The 20,489-nt window shown below is 50.7% G+C and overlaps 1 protein-coding gene across 2 annotated transcripts in view; it reads right to left on the bottom strand.

The window, feature by feature from the left end:
• TBC1D9B (TBC1 domain family member 9B) overlaps positions 1-20,489 on the bottom strand; it is a 43,921-nt gene that overhangs the window by 4,164 nt on the left and 19,268 nt on the right. Inside the window, exons 8-19 of one of the 2 annotated variants that reach the window (XM_082650869.1) lie at positions 11,685-11,846; positions 11,224-11,374; positions 10,526-10,740; positions 8,656-8,773; positions 7,217-7,502; positions 5,356-5,485; positions 5,127-5,225; positions 4,284-4,352; positions 3,036-3,276; positions 2,556-2,621; positions 807-878; positions 493-543 (exon numbers count right to left, since the gene is read on the bottom strand). In XM_082650869.1, the coding sequence (XP_082506995.1) occupies positions 493-543; positions 807-878; positions 2,556-2,621; positions 3,036-3,276; positions 4,284-4,352; positions 5,127-5,225; positions 5,356-5,485; positions 7,217-7,502; positions 8,656-8,773; positions 10,526-10,740; positions 11,224-11,374; positions 11,685-11,846 (1,660 nt within the window). The remainder of the gene's footprint in view (positions 1-492; positions 544-806; positions 879-2,555; positions 2,622-3,035; positions 3,277-4,283; positions 4,353-5,126; positions 5,226-5,355; positions 5,486-7,216; positions 7,503-8,655; positions 8,774-10,525; positions 10,741-11,223; positions 11,375-11,684; positions 11,847-20,489) is intronic. The other variant, XM_082650870.1, reaches the window with a different exon arrangement.

Raw genomic sequence — 20,489 nt, 5'->3', positions numbered from 1 at the left:
TTTAAGTGTAGCACAGGGATGACTTCTAATAGGCACTCAACATACGTATTTTTCCCCAACAAAAAAGTTGTGTGGAACATGAAAATGTTTCCAAAGAAAGCATCTACCACTCTCCTCCATCTCTGCTCATCTGTGCTTTGTCTGTTTCACAATGACAGCTTTGCAATGATAGCATTTTGTGTTTTTCCTATGACCATGATGACAGAATACTTTCTGCACGTGCCTGGGGAGGTGACACCCTAGTGCCTGTGCAACACCCACTATACTGTGTGTCCTCATTTACTGCCCTCACGCAAGCACAGCAGCTGCCCCTCTCCACCCCAGTCCACGGCTGGCTCTGGGTCCTCCTCGGAACTTAGCCACACAGGAGGCGTCTCTGGAACTAAGAGCTTCCAGGCCTCCTGACCATGCAGGGGAGCGTTCAGGAGATAAAACCCAAGGCCCTGGGGAAGCCAAGTGCAAAGGGGGCGCCCCTGCCCCCCAGGCACTGACCTTGAGCCTCCCAGGGCAGGAAAAGGTCCAGGTCGGAGGCCAGAGGAGATGCTGGAAGGGACAGCAGAGGAGGAGCAGAGGCAGAGGGAGGGAGAAGCCCGGGTCCGGGAAGGCAGAGACAAGAGAAACAGGAGTGAGAACACCACCGGGGGGCCTGGCCCTAGAGAGTGAGGCAGCTTCCCCTGGCTCTCACTCTGCACCTCCCCACGCAGCACACTCCCCGAGCCCATGGAGGGCCATAGGCCACCTGCATGCGCCCCACAGCAGTGTTGCTTGGCACAGGGTCCGAGGCCAGTGGTATACAGAGTGCTCACCTTCTGAGGAGCTGTTCTCAGTGAAATAATGGGTCGCTTCCAGGGCTGACTCAGCCTCCTCTGGGCTCAGGGCTGTGCTCGGAGCAAAAGAAGAGTGAGGGCAGGAGGGAACAACATGATTCTCACCAAACGAAATCTCCCTGAGTCCTGGACAAAGGCCCTCCCTGCAACTGCCACTGTGTGCTCCACAGCTCCCAGCCCCACCAATATGGTGGATGGTCACAGTGGTAACAGCTGACGACTGATTCTGGTTGACTCGTGCATTGTGTTTGAAAATGTAATACATACATATCCCAGATAAAAATCCAGTCAGTGCAGCTGGGAGTTGGTTGAGCGGCCATCCTTTCTCCTACCCCACGATGATGCGGCCCAGAGGATTCTTTTGGGATGTTTTATGCTCCTGCAGGTACATATGCAGGGACGGGCCAGGCACAAGTGACTTGTTCTCACTTTATACACTTGGGCATTGTTCCACACCAGCACATACTGGCCTGCCTCGTTTTGCGATAAAGTAGTCTCTGGGGTGTCGGATCCACTTGGTTCTGTGCAGGGGGCTTATTCTCCCCATTGTACAGAGGGGGAGGAAGTGAGCGAGTTTTAACAGTGTATGGCACAAGGGGAGGTGGCAGGTGTGGGTCGCCACTAGAGCCCTAGATGAAGCAAGGCGGGCAGGGGTGGCTTGGAAGTGGCAGTGCTGGCCGCATGTGCCACTTCATGGACAGGCTCTCGGCACAGTGGGGCCTGCCCAGCCCAGGCCTCTCTCTCAGTAGAATGAGAGGTGGCCTATACCAGTCTTTCCATGGAAGTGTTCCTTGTTGCGTTACAGGGAACAACCAGCCAAAGGTGAGAATATCTGTGTCAGGAGCAGTTGTCTCTCCAACTCTGGATGCAGAGAACAACCCTGGGGGAAGCTTTAAAACTACAGTCTGGACCCCGCCCCAGGCCAATCAAGTGAGAGCCTCTGGGATGAAAAATCACTCAGGCTAACTCTGAGGCAGCTGCTGACTCCCAGGGGCAGGTCATGAACAACAGCAGGAACCCAGGACAGCTCCACCCCAGAGCAGAACCCCTGGGGCCAAATTTTCACCAGCCCGTCTCAATTCCCTCCTGTGAAAATGGGGAAGGCCTCCCCCACTGCACTTGGACAACTCTGAGTGGCCACCCCTGCTGAGCCAGGTGAGCTAGGCTCATGAAGCAGCAAGAGCCCCTGCTTTGGGACCAGCTACTGCGGACGACCCACTGTCAGTGTCCCAGCAGGCCCGGCACTGCTAGAGAAGCCAGAGGAGAGCAGCCATACAACAGGGCTCCCTGGCCTTGGCACCCCCACGCCGCTCCTCTGGTGAGAAACAGGAACCCTTGAGAGACTTAAGGATAAGCTAATGAACACAAGAGATTCAAACCTGAATATCCACTCCTGTGAGTCCCCCTCACGAGGGGGTGTTCTAGTTGAGTGGCATAGTGCTCCATCTGGGCCTTTGCCTGTGGGCAGACTCCTCCCTGAGACTCCCACACATTCCCTCCCAGGTCACTCAGGTCATGGCCCTGCTCTCAGACCAAGATTGGGCTGGGCCTCAGCCCCCATGCTCTGGCTCCTCCACTCTCTGTCAGGACGGGCGAGCCTCCACTATGTTGGGACCCTAGCTGCTGCAAGGCCCAGAACTCCACAGAGGCCTGTGCCATGGAATGCTGCACCTCCAGCTCTGGACACATGAGAAGCCCCTGCTGGGGAGTGGGACAGAAGGCTCTCACCTGGAGGCAAGTGCAGCTTGTAGAGCACCTTGAGCTTCTCTGTCAGGTCCCCATGGTACATCCTACCTGTGGAGGAAGGCCAGCAAGGAGGCACGCTGGCAAAAGGGCACAAGAGTCCCACAGCCAGTCCACATTCGAATACCTCCCCTTCCAATGGGTTCTGGTGGGACCCTCCTCACCACCTGACTCTCTCCTGGAGAGGACCCTGGGGGTGAGCACCAGGCCTCTGGCTTGCCCCTTCTCTGGGACCTGCAGACCCGGCCTCCAGCAGTGGACTGAGGGAGGGGAGGGGAGGGAGGGCTCCCATTGGATCTCCATGTATCTCCAGTGGGAAAACTGCACTTCCTTTATCAAGGGTCAAGGGCTCCAGGCTGCCCTCAGCTCGCTGCAGTGGGAAGACTGGCCAGGGCTGGCATCTGGAGGCTTCCGCAGAAAGGGCGTGGGCACGGAAAGGCCCCTGCAGGCCCTGGAGCCACTCACTTATCCCTGTCACGAACTCCTTGAAGTTGATCAGCGAGTCCTTATTTTCATCCAGGAGCCGAAACATGCGCCCCGCCAGCACGGATGTGTGGGAGCCACAGGCCCAGGGTGTCAGGCTGGCAAAGAGTTCCTGGAACTGGTTCGTGTCGATGCGGTACTGCTCCAGGTAGGGCAGGCTGGGGTCCCGACGTACAGCTGCAGGGCGGCTGCTCCCCCAGTACTGACTCGCCAGCTGCTTGGCCTGCAGGGAGCATAGCCTGGTGAGATGGCCTGGCCTCCTGGCCCCTGGGTGCTTAGGATTACCAGGCTGGTTGGTGTGTTCACCCTCCTCCTCCATCCAAGTCTGCAGAGTCCTGGATAGTGAGCACTGGGCTACACAGAGCATCTCGCAGAACCTCCTGCGTTGGTACCATCAGTCCCTAGTTTATAGCCGTGTGAGTCAAGACAGGGCCCTAGGACTGCCAGCCACGGCGGCCACAGCGAGTGAGAGGCAGCACTGGCTGGACTGCTCTGACCTTAAGGCCATAGCAGGGTGGTTATCTTGGGGGTTGAACCAGAGGCAGCTGGAGGGGCAGATGGGACCCGACAATGAGATCAGAAAGGCATTGTAGACATGGCTGTTTCTGCCTGCTCTTCACACCCTTTCCCCTTCTTCTGTTAACAGCACCTGAACTTTTCCTGGAAAGCCCCTCTTGTCCCACCCTCAGGCCATGGGGTGGGCACGTGGCCCAGTTTTGGGTCAGCAGCAAACACCCTCCTGTAGCCACAGCACCTAACTTGAGTCATTCCAACAATTAACCCTAGGCTTTTTGCTAAAACCACTTGGAAAGAAAAATTTTCTTTTCACTGGGGTTACTGAGCGGACAGGATGACCTTGGAGATGCTGACAACAGTCCTGCCACTCTGTAGGAAGAGCAGTCCAGGTGATATCTGAGGTAGGGGAGCTTGCCAGGATGTTGGAACACCTAGATCCAGTCATGCCTGAAGCTGTACATTCCTAGACTTTTTCAGTTTCATGAGCCAATGCATTCCCTTTTATATAAGCTGACTTGAGTGGATTTTCTTCCACTTAAAAGAGTGTCCTGCCTAAACTCCAAGAAGGATTAAATTCTACCATGTGAACTTTGTAGTAACTGCATCTGAGGATGCTTTTAAACCTATTTCTCTCCTGGCAGGAGGCTGCTACCCTGAGGATGAATTTAGGGGACTAGGATGGGATAGTGGTCCTCCCTTGCTCTTGGCTGTCACCTTAAACACCATGTAAAGGTCCTCCAGCTCTTCAATTGAGAAACCAATGTCCCCAGGTATAGCTCGAACCTAGAAGGAAAGAGAAACAGGATGTATTAATGAATTCTCAAGTTCCTGCTCTTTGAGAGAATCCCCATGTGGATGAGGGCGAAGACATGAACTGCCCTCTTGGTGTTGCCAGCTGGCCGAGCACATGAGGGTAGTCCATTCAGGAAAGAAAGCGTGGTCTACACTCCTACCCTTCATCACCCATCCTGTCACTCAATTCACACTCCCTGAGCTCCTTCCTGGTGGGCACTGGGGGTGCCTTTCTGTTCTGAACACCCAGTCAGGGACACAGGGTGAGGGGCGGTGATCAAGACACTGCTATCTGGATCCCTTGAAAGGCCCTGGCACTGGCACTTTGGAAGGTGACCTAGAACTTCGCAGTTACTTCTCCCTCCAGAGACAGGAGGACAAAGGCTTGCAGCAGAGGTCAGTGGGCTGAGTGGATGGAGGGCTGGGTGGCTGAGTGTTGCTACCCAGGGGCAGGGGTTAAAGCCAGGCCTGAGGGCTCAGTCCAGAGTGGGATCATGCTTAGCCTTTAGGCATTGAGGCATCAGGGAAGCTTCCCTGTGACCAATCCACAAGTAGAAAATTGTGACCAGCCCTCTCCCCACTTCCCTAAATTTGCCCCTTCACTCCTGGATTCCAGTCCCACACAAGACAGTGCTAGGGGACCCTGCACCCTGCTCCTCAGGGAAGTCTGGAGATGGCTCGGCAGGAGCAGCCCACTTGGTCACCATCCCCACCCTAGCTCCCAGCCTGCACCCTGGGGCCATGGGAGCCCGGGCCCATCCGTACCACACTCCTCTTGGCCGTATCCTCCAAGGACTGGATCACTTTCAGCCTCTGTTTAAACCGCATCTGTTCAATGTCCTCGGCCCTCAGGCTGCTGAATTTCTACCAGTCAGAGGTGATTCAGTGAGATAAGGTGGAATCACAGAGCAGAGGACAGCCACCCACCATGGCCAACTGCACCCACACGGCCCAAGGGAGTGGTCTGGCCAAGAAGCCCGCAGTGAGTGCTGACCTCATATGACACTTTCAGGAGGTCGAAGATGTCCACCTCTTCAGGAGGGTCATCTCCACTCGTCAGCAGGGCATGGAGGTGTGGGATAGGAGGAGAGACACTCTGCTTATTGACCACATTATCCAGGTATCTGTAAGGATTAAAGGACAGAAATCTAGATCACCCACAGGTGACAGGGGTGTCTTACCCATGGCTAAGTGATGTGGAGAGACCTAATTTGCCCAGACTCCCAATCAATGAGTGAATGTGCTGAGGGCCGGGCATCCTCCAGGAGAGAGAAAGATGAGCCACTGCAGGGAGGAGGGGGAGAGGCAAATCAGGGATGGGTACCCTGGCAAATCAGGGATGCCCCCTGGAGGCAGTTGAGAGGCTTGAGCACTAACTCTGAGAAAGCTAGGCTGTCCACTGGGGTCTCACGGCGGGGGGCACCTTTACAAGTCCAGACCCTACCAAACCAGGAGAGAGGTTTGTCCCAGCTGGAGGGATGACACGCTTCCTCCATCTGGCGTGTCACTGGGCCAGATGTGAGGACTCCCTGCCTGGCCAGGAAGAATCAGGGACCAAAGGAGTGTCCCAGGAGGAAGGCGAGGGAGGAGCCCTGCTGTGGGGGTGTCCGAGGAACACAGCCTCGGGACAGGGCCTGACTTTGGCTGGACTAGGCCAACCAGGACCTCACACTCTCCCAGGCTCTCTGGCTGGGCCTGACACTCAGGTGGGACACACCCACTGGCTCCGGCACCATTCCTGGTCAGGCCCTGCTGCTAAGGAGGGGCCCCATCTGTCTGGTGTGGGAGATGGGCATGAAAACCACTTGCCGACTCTGGCCATGGGCTGAGTATCTTGTCATCACTGAGGACAAAGAGCTAGCATGGCCCATAGCAGAGAAGCAACAACTCTGCCAGCCTGGGACCCTTACAGGTTCCCAGTCAGCACTGGGCTGGCTCGGCAGGCAGGTGGCAGCGTCCCTGGCTGTCCCGGGTGGCCAGGAGCATTCCAGGCTGGGCAAATACATGCACGTGGGCTGGCAAGGCTGTATAGAGCTCAGGGCCTGGGCCACAGTAAGCACCCCCTAGGAAGGCACCTGGTTATAAAGGTCTTGAAGGCCAGGCTAGGGGACTTAGATCCTTTGTCCAGAAAACCACCAGTGGCACAGGGAGTTCCCATATCCCAAGGGAGGAACAGGGTCAGATTCTGATCAGGAAGAGCCCTGTGGGATGCTGGTGGATGAGACTGGAACAAGGAAAACTGTGACGATGCAGACACAGGGCCCTTGGCAGGGGTGTCATGGGTCTGCCCTGAGGCTGTAGGGGTTGAGGGGAGGGGCTGGACCCCAGAGAGAGTCCATGAGGATGGGATGCGGGGACTGAGGGAGGACAAGGCAGCCAGGATGACCCTGGGCCTTAGGCATGCCTGGTGGATATCAGCTCATTCAGCAGCTACAGTAGGCCCAACATGGGCCCTTGTCTAGGTGACGGGGTGACAGTGATGCTACTGAGCTGGGAAAGGCACGACCAGGAGTGCTTTGTGGGAATAACAGACACCCAACCTTCGCTAGAGGAGGGAGGTCCTGCTGTTCCAGCTGCCTCCTGCCCACCAAGCCCTCCAGTCCAGTGTGCTCTGGCCCACTACCTGTTTTACCTTCTCCCAGCACTTATTACTACTCCAGTACTGTTCTGTCTCCTTCCAGAAAGGAGGCTCTCTCTGCCCCCCTGGAGTATCCCCAGGTCTAGCCCTGTCTGGGCACGTGGTAGGTACAGTCCCAGGATGCTGACCAAGAAGCACATAGGGCTGGGGAGGGGTGGGGTGCTGCAGTCAGTGCTGGCCAGCTCCCCAGCAGGAGGAGGGAGGCCAGCTCAGTCACCTGCCCAGGACGGTCATGGCCTCGCCCTCGTCGCTGCAGCCCAGTAGCTGCTCCATGTTGGCATCCAGGATGGCCAAGGCCACCTGCAGGATCACCTTGATGCCCTCGTAGAAGAAGCAGTCAACAATGACCGCAGCGCTCTCAAAGGGCATGACGCTGAGAAAGAGGGTCAGGAACCAGGAGAGCGAGATGCTGGGAATCACCCCCAGGTCCTGCATCTTCTCGGAGAGCTGGGGCAGGAAGTCTCTCGTGAGCTCTTCGAAGATGCCTTGGTCCACCAGGGCCCCTAGGGAGAGAATGAAGGAGTCTGAATGGTGAGCTCACACCCCTGACTCAGGCAGGCCCTCATGTGGGACCCCAGGGTCTGAGTTGCAAGAAGCTCACCTGGTCCCCAGCCAGCTCTGCTTACAACTGAGGGCTGGAGGGGGGCAGGTGGGGTGGAGAAAACAAGAACGGAAAAAATTATGTAAGTTTCCTTTCTACTACTTCCAAATCGCTGTGTGAAAAAACGATTTCTTCCACTATACTTGGATTTTATTTTTGGGAAATACTAATTTCTCTCTAGGGCGTCAAAAGTAAACAGTGAGCAGCTGCATAGCACAGGGAGATCAGCTTGGTGCTTTGTGACCACCTAGAGGGGTGGGATAGGGAGGGTGGGAGGGAGGGAGACGCAAGAGGGAAGAGATATGGGGATACATGTATATGTATAACCGATTCACTTTGTTATAAAGCGGAAACTAACACATGATTGTAAACCAATTATACTCCAATAAAGATGTTAAAAATAAATAAATAAAATAATAAGAAAAATTAAAAAAAAAAAACAAAAACAAACAAAAAAACCAAACCAAAAAAAGAAGTAAACAGTGATCTCAGTAGCTTGTGTGTGTACTGACCTGAAGCTTGTGAACAGATGCAATTCTAAAGGACCCCAAGAGTGGAAACCCCCAAAAGCAAACAGTAAGGGAAGGACATTTTAGAATAACAGACTTAATTATATATGTAATTAAATATATTTGCAAGTGCACTTCCATTTAATAACACAGATTCTACTGGCTGTGAGTTCCTAACAGTTGACATGGAGGTATACTATATGCTCTAGCTGTGATACTGGAAATTTTCCACAATAAAAATGTTTAAGAAGAGTTAGATGGATGTGAATTTAGGCCCCAAGCTAACTTCTTCTCTCACTGCCGGCAACTCCTAGGGAATCGCATAAAGTCTGGGAGAGACGGTTGGGGTCTGTGTTTGGCTCTCTACTTTTCAGCTGTGTGAAGATTTAGCAGCTTCCTAATCTATGGAGCGGAACCTGTGACTGTCTGCAGCCTGGGGCAAGGCTGTGAGGCCTCCAAGAGCTCACCTGTGGGATGTGCTGAATGTAGACCTGGCCCAGGGAGGCCTGCCACCCCCACAGGGAGCTGCCAGTCTCAGGCACTCACCAACCACCCTGGTGTTGTAGTAGTCGGGCAGCATGCGTTCACAGAGGGCCACCAGCAGCCAGAATGCCTCCTCCTCGCTGCCATAGAGCAGGAGCACTGAGGTGACGATGTTCATGGCCTATGGGCACAGAGACAGGTAGGGGGTGTCATGGAGCTGTCCCCCCCCCCCACCAAGTGGCCTATGCATCCTCCTCTACCAGCAGGCCTGGTAACAACAAACTCTTCCACCCAACTCTGGGCAATGTGCCAAAAGACAATTTGCAGGAAATCAATTTGACCAAAACGGTCAATCAAGTTCCTCAAATTGGGCCTGCAGGCATTCGGACACCCGAGAAGGCGAGGCCTTCTTCGGGGTGGTGTCTGGTGTCACAGGTGCAGCACGGGGCCAGGAGGATGTGTGAGTGAGCTGCATGCAATGGCCACATGGCTGCAGGGAGGCCATGGCAAAGTAGTGACCATGCACAGCCTGAGCTGATACCAAGGCTTGTAAGAAAAAGCATCAATGGCGGCAAATTATCTTAAAAATGATTTAGAGCCAGCACACTGGTTTTCCATGCACTGGCAATATGTCCTGCAGAACACTGGTCCTACAGAAAAGTGATTTCTCTGAAATCCAGAGGCAGTCATAGGGAAACAGAAAGCCATCTGACCTGGTCATGAAAATGCCCACTAGATTTAAAATCAAATGCCTCTGGAAATGCAAATCAAAACTGCAGTGAGGGGCTTTCCTGGTGGCGCAGTGGTTGAGAGTCCACCTGCTGATGCAGGGGACACGGGTTCGTGCCCCGGTCCAGGAAGATCCCACATGCCGCGGAGCGGCTGGGCCCGTGAGCCATGGCTGCTGAGCCTGCGCATCTGAAGCCTGTGCTCCACAACGGGAGAGGCCACAACAGTGAGAGGCCCGCGTACCGCAAAAAAAAAACTAAAAAAAAAACAACTGCAGTGAGATGCCACCTCATACCATTACGATGGCTACTATCAAAAAACCAGAAAATAACCAGTGTTGGTGAGGGTGGCGAGAAACTATAGCCTTTGTGTATTGTGGGTAGGAATGAAGAATGGTGCAGCTCGTGTGGAAAATGCTATGACAACTCTCATAATTCAAAAAATTAAATATATGATCCAGCAATTCCACTTCTGGGTATAATGCCCAAAAGAACTGGGTTTGGATATTGTACACCTATGCTCATAGCAGCACTATTCACAACAGCCAAAATGTGGAAGCAACCCAAGTGGCCATGGATGATGAATGGATAAACAAAACACGCTGTATACATACAACGGAATATTCTTCAGCCTTAAAAAGGAAGGAAATTTTGACACATGCTACAACATAGATGAAACTTGAGAACATTATGCAAATGAAATAAGCTAGTCACAAAAAGACAATACTGTATGATGCTTATATGAGGTACTTAGTCAAAATCATAGAGACAGAAAAGATAATGGTGGTTGCCAGGGGTAAGCAGGGGAGTTGTTTAATGGGTACAGTTTCCATTTTGCAAGATGAAGAAGAGTTCTGGAGATGGATAGTGGTGATGGTTGTACAATGATATACCTAATGCCACTGAACTGTAAACTTAAAATGATTAAGATGGCAAGTTTTATGTTATGTGTATTTTACCACACACACAAAACAATCAAACGCCTCAGGACCCAGACCAGAAGCACATACGTGGCAAGGGGATAAGGTGAGCGATGAACACTGCTTCTAATTTCATCTTTTTCTGTGATTAGGATCTTCCTGGGGGGGGAACAGGGCACAGTCACAGGTGTGTGGGGCCATCACTTAGGCCCAGAGCCATGCGGAGGTGCTCCTGTGAGCTTCTGGTGGGAGATGCTGTCTCTGGACCCTGCTAAGCCCCTGTACCTGGCAGTAGCCAATGGTGGGGTTTCGGAAAGCGTAGGCAGTCAGCACCCGGCGGAGTGCAGCGATCCCGAGCTCATTCTGGAAGGCAGGGTGCTCGGGCATGGAGCGGTGGAGGTCTCGCTCGATCTCCTCCGTGGCCAGGCTGTACTTCCCTGTGGACTTCTCCACCAGCTCAGCATAGTAGCCAGGGTGAGTCACCATCTCATTCCAGGCCCCTGTGGAGACACAGCTGGTAGCTGTTTCCCTCTTCCTCCCCTCCCGGGACTTCGAGGGCAACAGGGCAGGGTGGAGACGTCAATGCACTGCAGAAGAGTAGTGGCACTTTGGGGCCAACTAAGAGGTGCCAGGCAGAGTTTCCCTCATGATTGCTTCTGAGAGGAGTCACCCCACCCAAGTTCAAATGGCTGACTTGCCCTCCTGAAACCATCCAAGTGGCCAAGGGTGTGAATGTTGTCAGAGCCTGACCCAAGGAAAGAAGGCCTCAGGAGGCCTGTTTGCCTTCCACTGCTGGTGGGAAGGCACCGCCTCACTGGTTTCTGCTCCCTGGAATGCCCCTCCTGGCACACATGAGCTTCATTACAGCTGAGAGATATGTTCTCGCCCTCTAAAGGCTGGTGGTTCCTGCCTGGCCGACTCAGGAGGCCAACTGGGGGTCATGGAGGCTGAGGCTGTGGGGCCGTGAGGCCAGGGCAGCTCACCAGAGAAGAGGAGCCACAGCTCCCCCCGGAGGCTCTCGGGGATGCCCTTCAGCACCAGCTCCCGCGTCCTGGCGGTGCGGTACATGCACATGCCGCGCCCGTACTCAAAAAAGTGGATGTGCCACGACTCCTCTTTCATCTTCTCCTTGGCCTGGGGGAACAGCAGACAGGGGGGCTGTGAATGCGACCTGAGTGCTGAGGCAGGTGTCAGGCCCTCCACCTCTCCTCCAAGGGCTTGTGGCGAAAATGCCACGAGCCCAGGCTGGGCTGTGCACGGCATCACCCTCGGGCGTCAGGGACACGGGACCCCCTGCAGAGGCCTGAAGCCCATGACCAGCACTTCTGAACAGGTCACTCAGGGTGTCCCTGGGCACTGCACATCGTCACCCAAGGGCCGCAGACTGGCCCTGCCCTTCCCCCATCTGGCCTGCATGGTGGTGGAGCCCCGAGTCTGGGCTTACCCCCTTGGCTCCCAGGTCCTCCATGGGCGTGTTTCTCTGGAAGAGTTTGAGCAGGCCCTGGGAAGCGGTTGGAGCCTCCTGTGCATGGGACCCCTGGAGGCCACCGAGGGGTGAGGTCGGGCTGGCAGGCTGTTCTGACACCTCCTGAGGAGCTGGGGAAGACTGGGAAATACAACATGGGAAGGAAAGCACTGAGCGAGTGAACTGCCCCACTGCCTGCAGGGTGGCCGTGTGCGAAAGAGCAGGAGGCCATGCTGTGGCTCAGCCCTACATCCTCTCTGGCCAGACACACACCTGTGTTGTCCTCCTTCACCAGGGACAGGTTCTGGTGCTCATCCTGTCAGGCCCTCTCTGTGAGGTCAGGGCCAGGAGAGAAGAAACCGCAAGGAGACAGCTCCACGTGCCCCTTCCTGAACTCTGTGTCCCCTACAAGGGCTTGACTGGCAGCACTCATGGGTGCTCCCTGTGATGCCTTTCTTGCTCCAGCCTCTGGGGTGCAGACCCTGCCGAGCCCTGTAGGGACAGCTGCTGGTGGCGTCTGCCCGGACTGTTCTTGGGTCCCACCATTGTAGCGCTGCCCCATGGGGCCCCTGGACACAGTGATTGGCTCAAGTGGGGAGTGCTGGGAAAGAGCACTGGGGCCCCCACTGGAGCCCAAGCATGGAGGGGAAAGTGGAGCAGAGGCAGGGTGACATCAGGCCTGCTCACCCAGTACGTCCCGAGGCTGACAGCTTGCCTCACCCTTTTCAGACTGACAGAGTCCTAATTGAGGACATGCCTCCTGCGGGTGCCCTCAGTGACAGCTGAGTGAGGGAAGGAGTCCTCTTTCCTCTCCTCCCTCCCTCAGGCTACCTGTCCACTGTACCCTCAAGGGCCCCTCAAAGAAGAAGGGGCCCCCAGGCACTCTGAGGGCTGGTGGCTGTCCGCAAGGCTCCCTCTCTCTGGGCCACTTGCCTGGTGTGTGGTGTGGTCTACAGTGGCCACACATCTCTTGGGCCACACCACCTCTTTCCGGACACTTGTGCAGCTCAAAACCGGGTTCTCCTTAGCAGTCCGCCACACTTGCAACAAGGCTGTGGGGCTTTGGGAGGTGAAAATAAAGACATATGCCTAGAACTAGGTGTGTGGGGAGGGGGTCCCCACCTGTGGGCCATCTCTAACCATAAACAGGGCTCTGGTAGGGCTGTAGGCCATTCTCCAGTGTAGGAACCTGGGAATCTGCTTTCCCGTTGCACGGACGGCCAAACAGCAAGAGAAATGGATCCTGGGTGGTTCTGGGAACATACTTGGGGGCAATATGGGGCTGGGAGAAGAAAAGGGGGGCATCAAGGACAAAGGTCTAAAAGGAAGCCCTAACATTCAGGGTTCTTCCCCTGGCTTTCTGGAACCTTAGTACCCTTCAGGTACAGTGTGGGTGACACCAGGCAACTGCCCCTGCTTGTGGATTGTGTTCTACCTGCAGGCACCTGACTTCAAGGTGAGCTCACTGCCGTGGGCAATGGCCTGGGCAGGGAGTTTGTTCCCTAGCCCGGGGGTCAGGTGGAACAGAGTCAGTGCCCACTCTGTCTGTCCTCCTCTCAGCTCGCTCCCCAAGTGCCCACCAGCAGGAACAACACCGCTCTTGGGTGGACACTGGTCACTGGCTCCCTTGAATCCACTTCTCCTTCTGCCAGCAGTGGCTTCCAATTTTTTTTGGGCGCAACACATCTCTCTCCACTCTTGGACCCACACTTTGTGGAATCCACTGAGGTTTGCGGTGGTGGCCACAAGCTAATTAGCATTTCCCATGCCTGCGGGGACTTCGGGTACTGTGTCGGCCACTCTGCAGGGAATGTCAGGATGAGCCACGGAGGGTGCAGGGGCTGCACCACCATGCTGGTGCCACACACGCCCCGGGGATGACACTCATCCAGTGGAGACAGCCCAGCTCTGATGATAGGCGGCCAACTGTGTGGACTTCTTGGCTTCGTGGGCCAGTGAGCTCCCCTTCTGCGTGCTCCGGTCTGAGCTGAGTTTCTGCCCTTGTGCCTGTCAGCTCTGATCCCACTAGCTGTGGTCAAGCAGGGGTGCTGGACGCCTCCCCCGAGACTTTCACCCTCTCTGTGTTCCACATGAGAACCTGTACCACAGCTGTGATGGCTTCACAGGGAACACATGCTAAACTCATCAAGCTGTGCTATTTCAATATGTACAGCATATTGTATATCAAATTTACCTCAGTAGAACTGTTTTTAATAAAAAGGAAAAAAAAAAAGAGAACTCTGCTAAGTTCATATCCACAGCCTGCCCCTCTGCCCCTGGCTGGTGTTTTCAAAATGGATTTTAGATCAACTAAAATACATTTTCATGACAAACTGCCCGAATCCAGGGACATGACCCCAGTCCAGACCCCAAGCATCCTGATGCAGAGTCTGCTTCTGGCTCGAGGTTCCCTGCAGGAACAAGGACACAGATGGACTTGCAGGCCACAGAGCACTGCAGAGAATCAAAAACCTCAGTGCCGGAAAGGAGATTGACTCGAGGATGTGACCTCAGCAATAACCATCCTTCGTGACAGACAGGTTCCTGGGGTGATGGTGAGCTCACAGACCCATACTGCCTGGGAATCCAGTCTCCCTCTCCTTCCTCTTGGTAACTGTCTCACACATTTTTCCAGTGCAAACCTCCCAAACCATCCATCTTCCTCACTTCCTACTGCCAACTACTGAACTGAGCAAGCAGAAGCAGGAGCAATCTGACAGCCATCCACGGTCACCCCCACCGGCCCACCTTCCCACAACTGTGGCCACGCATGCCAGGCCCAACTCTCCCCCGACTCGAGCCCAAGATCCTACCGCTCTCGCCTCCAGGACCTTCTTCTGTCAACTGGCCCCTCTCCACTGGATTAATTACCATCAGCATAGAATCATGCTGTTGTCCCTACAAGCCCTCCCCGTTCTTCAACTGGGTGGTGCTCACATGTTATGTCCACTTTTGCGAAAGTGCATCAAGTTGTGCACTTAGGATCCATGCACTTTAGAGTATATACGTCACACTCCAATTACAAAGTCACACCCTGAAGGGACCCCTGTGATTTTCAGCTGGCCTTTCTACAAAGTTTCTGGAAAGAGTTGCCTAAACTCACTGTATCCTTTCCCTCTCTTTCCAATTTTTTCTTGAGAAAGTGTCAGAAAATGTATGTTTATGTTCTAACAGTTACCTTTATACTAATGTCTTTATATAGTACCCTGGGTCCCCTCTTTTTAATACACTGGACTCCCTCCTAGGGGCAATACTAAAATTAGTGAGTAGCCCTGATCTTCCCCCTCCACTCCTTTCCCTGCCAACATATAATTGAAAGTGATATACCTTGCTCTTACTTAATAAGGCAGTCAGTGAGCTTATTCTACTTTCCATACCTTCTTTTCTCATGTTTTCATTGTACTCTATGTATTCAGAGCATATAAAATTACACATGACTTGTCACCTTTATCCTTGTTATCTAGTCCTATTTCTACAGCTAGATACATTCAATGCTCCCACCAGACCTTCTGCCAAAGCCTCTTCCGTCATTTCTTGGTTGTCTGAGGTTGTTCACTATTAGATGCCTCAAAAGCTGATAGCTTCTGTGAATTCCTGCATGCTCCTGACGGTCTGTGGTTTTGATACCTGAACATCAGTTTGCCAGACAGAAAATCCTAGGGTCACAGCTTTTTTACTGTATATCTTACAAAATGTTACTCTATTTGTATAAAATTTTGCTATCAAAATGTCTGATGCCTGGGCTTCCCTGGTGGCGCAGTGGTTGAGAGTCTGCCTGCCGATGCAGGGGACACAGGTTCGTGCCCCGGTCTGGGAAGATCCCACATGCCGCGGAGCGGCTGGGCCCGTGAGCCATGGCCGCTGAGCTTGCGCGTCCGGAGCCTGTGCTCTGCAACGGGAGAGGCCACAACAGTGAGAGGCCTGTGTACCGCAAAAAAAAAAAAAAAAAAAAAAAAAAAAGCCTGATGCCTCTCTGATTTTCATTCCTTCATAAATGACTTGGTCCTTCTTGACTGGCTGCCCCCCCCAAATTTTTTTTTTTTTTCTGTACTTACAGGAGGATGTTGTATGTATGGGGTAGCTGTTTGCACTGTACGGTTGGGGGTCTGGTGCAGTCTCTCTATGGAGCCCCCCTCCAGGACTTCCTGATCTGTCTCCTCTAGTGTCAGAAGCTTCTCTCTCTTTACTCCTCAGTATTCCTGCCCTGCTCAGTTCCAGCTCTTTTTTCCTCAGGGAGGGCTCTTTCCTTTTGGAAGCGAGTTTTTGTTGGGTGTTTCAGATTTGTCCTAGCATTCTCTGATCTTCCCTTAGCTCGTCAGTGGATTCCCATGTTTTGTGTTGTTGGTTAACTCATCTGTGAGCTGGAGCCTGAGAAATATGCCTGCAGTTTCACCGGTGGTTTCTCTTAGTCACTTGCTGAGGTTTCTGTTCAGTGGGTAGTCTCTTTTGAGGAGGGTGTGTGTGGGGAAGTATTTTTGGTGATTTCTGGATTCCTTGGCTCTTGGGACTGTCAGAACCCTTTTTCTCTTCCCTCGACTACCACAGCACAGCTGCTGATTCTGTATCTGTAGAATAATGCTGCAGTTGGTGGTCTGGCCTCACCTACTTGTAGTCTGGGGTTTGTAAGATACCCTTTCACCTGGCTTTGTTAAAGCTGTTGTCTGTGGGCTTTTATTTTTACTCTTAAAGTTGCTTTGGGCATTTTAATGGAAAATTTGGTAAGGTTTAAAAAGCTACCCCAATAACCAACAGCTTATCCCCGTTGAAGGCCACTCCACCGGGCTTTTCTTCCTGTTCTTCCACTGAACAACTCTTGAAAAGGCCACCGTGACCTCTACTTGCCATCTCCAGTAGTCAATTCTTAGTTCTTATGATACTTGACCTCAGATCCAAACTGAACTCTTGACTGCTCCTTCCAAAACTGCTGTTCCTCATGTCATTAAATGGTGATTCTATTCTCTAAGCTGCTCAGGCCAAAAACTATAGGGTCATCTTTTTGTAAACCCTTCTTTATCCCATACCCTCCATCTAATTCGTCAGTTCTCTCAGATCTACCTTCGAATTATATCCTGTACACTAACACTGAACAATCTGAAAAGGAAATTACGAAAATGATTTTATTTACAATAGCATCAAAAAGAATAAAATACTTAGGGATAAACTTAGCCAAGTAGGTGAAAGACCAGATGCTGTATGCTGGAAACTAGAAAATGCTGATGAAAGAAATTAAAGATGCAAACAAATGGAAAGACATTTTGTGTTCATGGATTGGAAAACTTCATATTGTTAAGATGTTAATATTACCCAAAGTGATCTATAGATTCAGGGCAATTGCTATTAAAATCCCAATGACATTTTTGCAGAAATAAAAAAATCTATCCTAAAATTCAGATGGAATTTCAAGGGACGCCAAATAGCCAAAACAAGCTTGGAAAAAGAACAAAGTTGGAGGTCTCAAATTTCCTGATTTAAAAATTTACTATAAAGCTAGAGTAGTTAAAACAGTATAGTACTGGCGTAAGGATACAGACCAATGGAATAGAATTGAGAGCCCAGAAATAAATCTTGCAATACATACGTTCAACTGATTTTTGACAAGGGTGCCAAGACCATTCAACGGGGAACAGATAGTTTTTTGTACAACAAATGGCATTGGAAAACTGGATATCCACATGTAAAATGATAAGTTTGGACACCTATCTCATACCATTTACAAAATTAACTCAAAATGGATCAAAGACCTAAATGTAAGAGCTAAAACTACAAAATTCTTAGAACGAAACATAGAAGAAAAGCGTATGGCAACTATTTCTTTGATATGACATCAAAAGCACAATAAAAGAAAAATAAATTGGACTACATAAAAATTTAAAACTTATGTACATCAAAGGACACAATCATCCTCAATCAGAATGAGAAGGCAATCCATGGAATGGGGGAAAATATTTACAAATCATGTATCTGATAAGAGGTTAATATCCAGAAGTTCTACAACATGACAACAAAAACAAACAACCCGATTAAAAGAAATAGGCAAAGGACTTGAATAGACATTTCTCCAAAGAAGATATACAAATGGCCAATAAGATGTGAAAAGATGCCCAATGTCACTAATCACTGGGGAAATGCAAATCAAAACCACAATGAGATACCACTTCATATCCATTAGAATGGTTATTGTAAAAAATAACAGAAAATAACAGTGTTGGAATGGATGGGGAAAAACTGGAACCCTTATGCATTGCTGATAGGAGTGTACAATGGTCTAGCCACTGTGGAAGATGTTATGGCAATTCCTCAAAATATTAAACACTGATTTACCATATGACGCAGCAATTCCACTTCTGGGTACATACCCCAAATAACTGAAAGTAGGGTCTGAAGAGATATTTGAACACCCATGTTCATAGCAGCATTATTCACAACAGCCAAAAGGTGACAGTAACTGAAACGTCCATTAAAAGATGAATGGATTGCCTTGAATCTATAGATCACTTTGGGTAATACTAACATCTTAACAATATGAAGTTTTCCAATCCATGAACACAAAATGTGGCATATGTATACACACACACACACACACACACACACACACACACACACACACACTAGTATGTATTCAGCCTTAAAAAGGAAGGAAATTCTGACAGATTCTATAATGAAGATGAACCTTGAGGACATTATGCTAAGTGAAATAAGCCGATCACAAAAGCCGATCACATTACTGTATGACTCCCCTTATATGAGGTACCTGGAGTAGTCAAATTCATAGAGACAGAAAGTAGAATGGTGATTGCTGGGGCCTGGGGGTAGGGGCTTGAGGGTGGGAAATGAGGAGTTAGTACTTAATGAGTACAGAGTTTCAGTTTCCAAGATGAAAAAAGCTTTGGAGATGGATGGTGGTAATGGCTGCATAACTGTGTGAATATACTTGATACTACTGAACTGTATACTTACAAATGGTTAAGATGGTAAATTTTATGTTATATGTATTTTACCACACACACACACACACACACATAAGCACACAAATATATATATGTATCCTGAATTTAACCACTTCTCACCAACTCCACTGCTACCACCCTTGACCAAGGCTCTATCATCTTGTGTCCTGAAAACTGTTAGAGCCTTCCAACTCATCTCTGCTTCTATTCTCGTCACTCTCTAGTCTAGCTCTGTTCTAGAGAAATATAATGAGAGCCACACACATAATTTAAAATTTTCTAGTAGCCACATTAAAAAACATAAAAGAAATTGTGAGGTTAACTTTAATAATATATTTTATTTAATATAGTAAAAGTATTATCATTTCAACATGTAATCAATATTAAAAAAATCAAGATATTTTACATTCTCTTTTTCACACTGAATCTTCCACCTCTGGTGTGTAGTTTATGCTTACAGCACATTTCAGTGTGGTTGCCTTTCAAGTGCTCAATAGTCACGTGTGGCTACTGTACTGGGCAGCTACACCTCTATTCCATTCTCAATATGACAGCCATAGCAATTCTACTAAAACATAAACAGACTGTGTCCCTACTCTGGTCAAACTCTCCACTGGCTCCCATCTCACTCAGAGTCAAAGCTAAGTACTCCCAAGGGCCTACGGGCACTACATGACCTGGCTTCCCACTCCCTCTCTAATTTCATTACCTGCACCCTGTCTCCACTCATCTCAGCAGCCTGTGCCAAGCTCAATCCTGCCTCCAGGCCTTAGCACCTGCCATTCCCTCTGCCTCGAATACCCTTTCCCCAGATACCTTAGGGCTGTTCCCTTACTTCCTTCAAGTACCACTTGATCAGAGCCCCCCGCTTCCCCTAGCAATCCTGATCCTTTCACCCTGTTTTATTTTTATCCTTGGCCCTTATTGCCACCTGACATATTGTATGTTTATTTGCTTATGGACAGTCTCTCTCACTAGAATATAAGCTCTAAGAGGGCATGAATTTTGTCTAATCTGCTCTATTCCTAGTGCCTAGAAGAGTTCCTGGCACCTACTGGGAATGCAACAAAATGTGTTGGGTGAACGAAGGGCAGGTGCTTGGAAGGGGCCACTGGGCCAAGCTTACACTGGCTGGTCAGGCCCTGTCATTTGTTGCACTGTGCCTTGAGAAGGCAGCTCAACATTCCTGCTCACATCTCTTTTCATCCAATCCAACCTCACTGTTTCTTGAAATCCCAGATCAAGCCCAACCTCCTCTAAGACACCTTTCTTAACGTCTCCACTGCACACTGATTCTGCCCACTTCCTTCCCTTCCATTCCTTATCTATTTAATAGTTGACTGAGCATCGATTACAGGGGTGAAAAATTTAAAGGCTTTCATGGGCCAGACCAGGTGGGGTTCTGGGGAGCTGAAGTGTACATGCCACCACTCAGCTCCAATGCCACTTAGTGGGAATGTGGGCCCTGTAATGTCAGGGCCCCTGATTTTTCCAGAGCAGCCAGATATGTGGATTTTTATATGGACTCTTCTAATCATGAAGTGTTTTCACAAATCCAGATTGTTAATAGCACACACATCTTGTCCAAGATACCAAGAAGCAAGGGAGTGATCAAACATGGCCAGGGTGATGTCAAAAGGACTCAGATGTCACCTGAATAAGCTTCCTCTGGTCACAGATGGAATGAGGATAATAACTGTCATGGACTGAAACACATCAAGTTGCTTAAATCTGTAAGTTCATAATTATACTAAAAAGTAAACATAAAGAACTGAATTGGTCATATTTTGAGGATATTTGAAAACCAAATTCATCATTTTAACAACTGGTAAATAAA

Source organism: Grampus griseus (assembly GCF_964374135.1).
Source record: "Grampus griseus genome assembly, chromosome: 3".
NCBI classification, from domain to species: domain Eukaryota; kingdom Metazoa; phylum Chordata; class Mammalia; order Artiodactyla; family Delphinidae; genus Grampus; species Grampus griseus.
Note: the sequence above shows the minus strand (reverse complement) of the source record. Positions and strands in the feature narration are given on the sequence as shown.